Source organism: Diuraphis noxia, unplaced genomic scaffold (genome assembly GCF_037042655.1).
Source record: "Diuraphis noxia isolate RWA-SAM2 unplaced genomic scaffold, SU_Dnox_SAM2 contig0004, whole genome shotgun sequence".
In the NCBI taxonomy this organism is placed as follows: Eukaryota; Metazoa; Arthropoda; class Insecta; order Hemiptera; family Aphididae; genus Diuraphis; species Diuraphis noxia.
Window position 1 is genome coordinate 52,365,444 of NW_028301714.1, and position 4,232 is coordinate 52,369,675.

The following is a 4,232-nucleotide window of genomic DNA, read 5'->3' on the forward strand; positions in this document are numbered from 1 at the left end:
GACTGCAGACAAAATTTAAATAACCCCTAATGAGCTACTTATTCCAAATAAACACTTTTTTGCTTATAGTTTGTAATTTAAGTATTTCATAAAATGATTAACTATTCAAAAATTAATTGTATGCAATTTTTTTTCATATTATTTAAGTTATCTGACTTTGTTGCAAAAGCGGTTTTTTTGGTTTATTCATATAAGATTTGCTTCTTCATAAATTATAGATGTTTGAAAGTGTCCTAGTTACTTAAAAGTATGATGATCGTATAAATCTTAATGATACTTTTTTTTTATTGAACGAAAATAAACATTGACAACACAGACCATTAGTTTTAATGATAATTTTTACAGTACTAATTTTGTGAAAAAAAATGAGTTTTAGGAAATATAATTGGTACAATATGATATTTAATATTCTCACTATATAACATTAACTGCAATTGCATTTTATTAACATTTATTACAATACTCATTAGGAATCAAGTTCTCTCGTTTGACTTTAAAGTATATTTTATAAAGGTTGGTAGGTAATTTTATTCAGAATTATCATTTGATGGTTATTCGTTTTCTTCATCATCATCGCATCCCAATTTTTTCTTTATGATATCAGAAGCTTTCTCTGCGACCATAATGGTCGGAGCACAACTTTCAGCACTGAACATTATTGGAAGTGCAGAAGAATCCACGACCATCAAGCCGTCGGTATCAAAGACCCCAAGGTCTTCGTCAACAACGCCTTTTGAAGGTTCTGTTGCCATGGAGCATGTACCAGTCATCTGAATATTCATTATCGTTAATTGTTTGATGGCATATTTCCAATATTCATCACTGTCCACATTCGGCTCTGGGCCACCCTCGAATTTTAAAGGTACGATTTGTGGTCCATATTGTTTAAACGCTTCTGATTGTACAAGCTTTTTTACCCATTGAATAGCTTTCAATAGAGTTTCAACATCTTCGTTGTCCAAAGAGCCAAATTCTGTAATTGGTTCATATTCGTCACCACCACAAGTCTTATTTATAGTCACTTTACCAGTATTTTTCGGACGAAGCAGTGAAATACCGATAATTTTAACATCGTTTTCATCATTAATGTCGATTATCTGGTCCGTAATGTTATCGTTAAAGTTAAAAGCGTCCAATTGCGAAGGCATGAATATAGTATCATCCTGAGAGTAATAGTAAAAGAATATTTGAATATCTGGAATACCATTACCATCGATATCTATAAAACCGGTAAAACTGCACATCCCTATTGTGGCTAATGGTCCAGTATGCTTCATTATGTATTCAAAGACCATTTCACTGATAGAATATGACTTAATCGGCGGTATTTCAAATTTAACAACTATACCTAAGAAATTTGGATGCGCTTGTAAATTCAAACCGACATTATTATTCTCCACGACCACGGGAATACCCAATGTATCGAGTAAAGCCTTTGGGCCAACACCTGACTGCAAGAGTAGTTTTGGAGATCCTATCGGACCAGCACTCATTATAACGCAATCCTTGCTTTTAACTTGAATTAGTTCTCCAACTGAATTTTCAAACTCTACGCCTACAGCTTTTTTGCCTTCAAATATTACTCTTTTGACTAAAGACCTGGCTGATATTTTTAGGTTATACTTTCTGTTAGCATTTTTCAAAAAGGCTTTCGCTGCGTTGACACGGAAACCATCTTTAACGATAGCGACAGATGAAGCGAAACCTTTGTGGTTCTTCACAGATAAAAAGTCTAATGTATTATAATTTAACGAATTTAACGCCTTAGAATAGACTTCTCTGATTTTAACAGTTCTTGTGTTACGGAAGGAATCTACAGACATTTTACCACCAACACTATGTGATTTACTCACGGTTTCGTGTTTGGTGATTACCTCGAACTTACAGTCTTCAGATCGTTTATAGTATTTCAAAACATCTTCCCAACTCCATTTGGTTAAACCTGCCGATTCAAATTTAGTATAATCTGATTCAATACCTCGATCATACAACATTGTATTTAATGCCGTAGTTCCTCCTAAGCATTTTCCTCGAATAATATTGACACGTTTGTTTTCTAAGCCCTGGCCAAATGTATCATCTTCTTGTGCGGTATATTTCCAATCCATCTCAGAACGAATCGAACTGGCCCATAATCCGGGTATCTCAGATTTCATAAGTGGCGTACCTCCGGCCTCCAATACCAAAACATTCAAGTCCTTTTCGTTACTAAGTTTAGCTGCCAAAACCGATCCTGCAGCCCCACAACCCACTATGATAATATCAAACTCGTCATTGTTCTTGATAGACAAACTGTAATCTCTGGGATAACTGATTTTAGAAGCCATATTGCGTTGTTCACGGTTTAATGAATTAAGGAGTTTCAAAAATTCTGGTATGACGTATAAGCCTTCTACGTTATAACCATTTTTATGACACATCTCCAATGTATTTATACTCAATGCTTTTTCATCTTTTAAATCTGACCAGCATTTCTTCTTGAAAGTTGTGGATTTTTTTTCAATCACCACAGAACGAGTGGTTGTAACACTGTGAACCGCATTTTTTTCCGATGCTTCTTTTTTATCGAATGGTAAGTTAATAAACGAATCGACTCCAGTTTCCAAGCTTAAATAAAATAAATAATAAATATTACATATTTTAAAGAATTGAATATTTTAATGTTTTTAGTTATTTATTATTGTATTATACAGGTTATATTATTGAAATTAAATATGTAAAAGTATTTGCAATTCGAAATTTATATATAATTTAAATATTAATGATATTACATAATATAATAATTACATATACAATAAAATAAAATATATGAGAAACAATGTACCTATTTAGCCAATGCCTTATTGTGGGGTTAGGAGATTTAAAAAAAAAATTAGCTTATAATATGATATTGTGAGTAATATGATTTAAAATTGTGTGCTTATGCATATAAATATATGTGTGTGTATATTGTGTGTGTATATATATATATATATATATATATACGTACGTATGTCAACTTTTTGAATAATAGATTCATGAACATGAAATTCTCAAATGTGTGTAAGTGTAAGTTAGTAGTGTATATTAAAATAAGTCTTAAAATAATTAATTAGAAAACTTAATTTTGTTTATTCTTTTAAAATAGCGTATGTAATCTAAGAACTTAATTACATAATAATTACCACAACAAGTTCAAGAAGGTACAATAATAAATAAATATTGCAAATGTTGGTTTATTTATTTTAATCATACTTAGTACCTAAATATTCATTTCTCCTAAACATTCATAACGATATACCTACTCTGCTAAAAAAAAATATATATATATATTCAAGATCATATAAATACAAACTCTAACTGCAACCAACCAATGTGTCTGGCTTAACCGATATTCAATACTTTAAAAAAACTGAGCTTTAATTTTTCTTAGAAAATGAAAATTGTATAAAAATATAAAACTATATTTTCCAGGGCGTATAAGATGGTCCTTATGTATGTTTTTCAATGGTAAATGCACCTAAATTAAATAACTATACTCATCAACAATAATAATATAAAATCGTAAATCTTTGTGTTTGTTAAAAACGAAACGTTATTCATAAACCTTTAAATAAATATGTATTTTATTTAAAAAAAAAATTATTAGAATGATAGTAAAAATCAAATTCAAATTATTTAAAGTATCATTATCACATATATAGTAACACAATGATATAATTATTTATGTATCACTTTTTTCTGCAATTGTTTTAAAAAATATACTTTTAATAAATTAATAATATCAAACAGATGCACAACAAAGTATAATTTTATGATGCCTATAATAATATTATATACTTACAAGACTGCAAGCAGTCCGATTAAGAGCCACAACGTTCTGAATGTGTCCATGGTAATTTGTTTGGTGTTCTAAATGGAACAAATTTTGCAGCTTATATATTGCCGAGTTTTATTTGTTTAAAACTATTGTTATAAAATGGTCAACATTGATATGAACAAAAGGATTTATTATTTTTTTCCGGAAAATTTCACATAAATCATTATGATACGTTTTAATGTATACACATATGACTGACATACATTCATTAGTTCATTTTATTGAAAATGATTATTTATTATATTTTATCGTATAAATCATTGGTCTTGAAATATTGGACATCATTTAAAACCTTTTATGAAACTTTATACTGCACTTAGCAACATTTCATGGTTGAAATATCATAACTTATATTCATATAATATTTATATAT

At 29.4% G+C, this 4,232-nt stretch overlaps 1 protein-coding gene across 1 annotated transcript; it reads right to left on the minus strand.

Annotated features, from left to right (window-relative positions):
- Positions 1-419: 419 nt before the first annotated feature.
- On the minus strand, positions 420-3,945 carry LOC107164959 (ecdysone oxidase-like). The gene is made up of 2 exons (XM_015512996.2): positions 3,824-3,945; positions 420-2,607 (listed from the first exon to the last, which is right to left on the minus strand). The coding sequence occupies exons 1-2, from the start codon at positions 3,871-3,873 to the stop codon at positions 552-554; spliced, it is 2,106 nt and encodes a 701-aa protein (XP_015368482.1). The 5' UTR covers positions 3,874-3,945; the 3' UTR covers positions 420-551.
- Between the last annotated feature and the right edge of the window lie 287 nt (positions 3,946-4,232).

What these genes read in the sequence shown, in the direction of transcription:
- LOC107164959 (XM_015512996.2), bottom strand. Translation starts at nt 3,873, where the DNA reads ATGGACACATTCAGAACGTTGTGGCTCTTAATCGGACTGCTTGCAGTC. An exon ending in ATCGGACTGCTTGCAGTCTT is followed by an intron (nt 2,608 to 3,823) that starts GTAAGTATATAA and finishes ATTTTATTTAAG; the next exon opens with CTTGGAAACTGGAGTCGATT.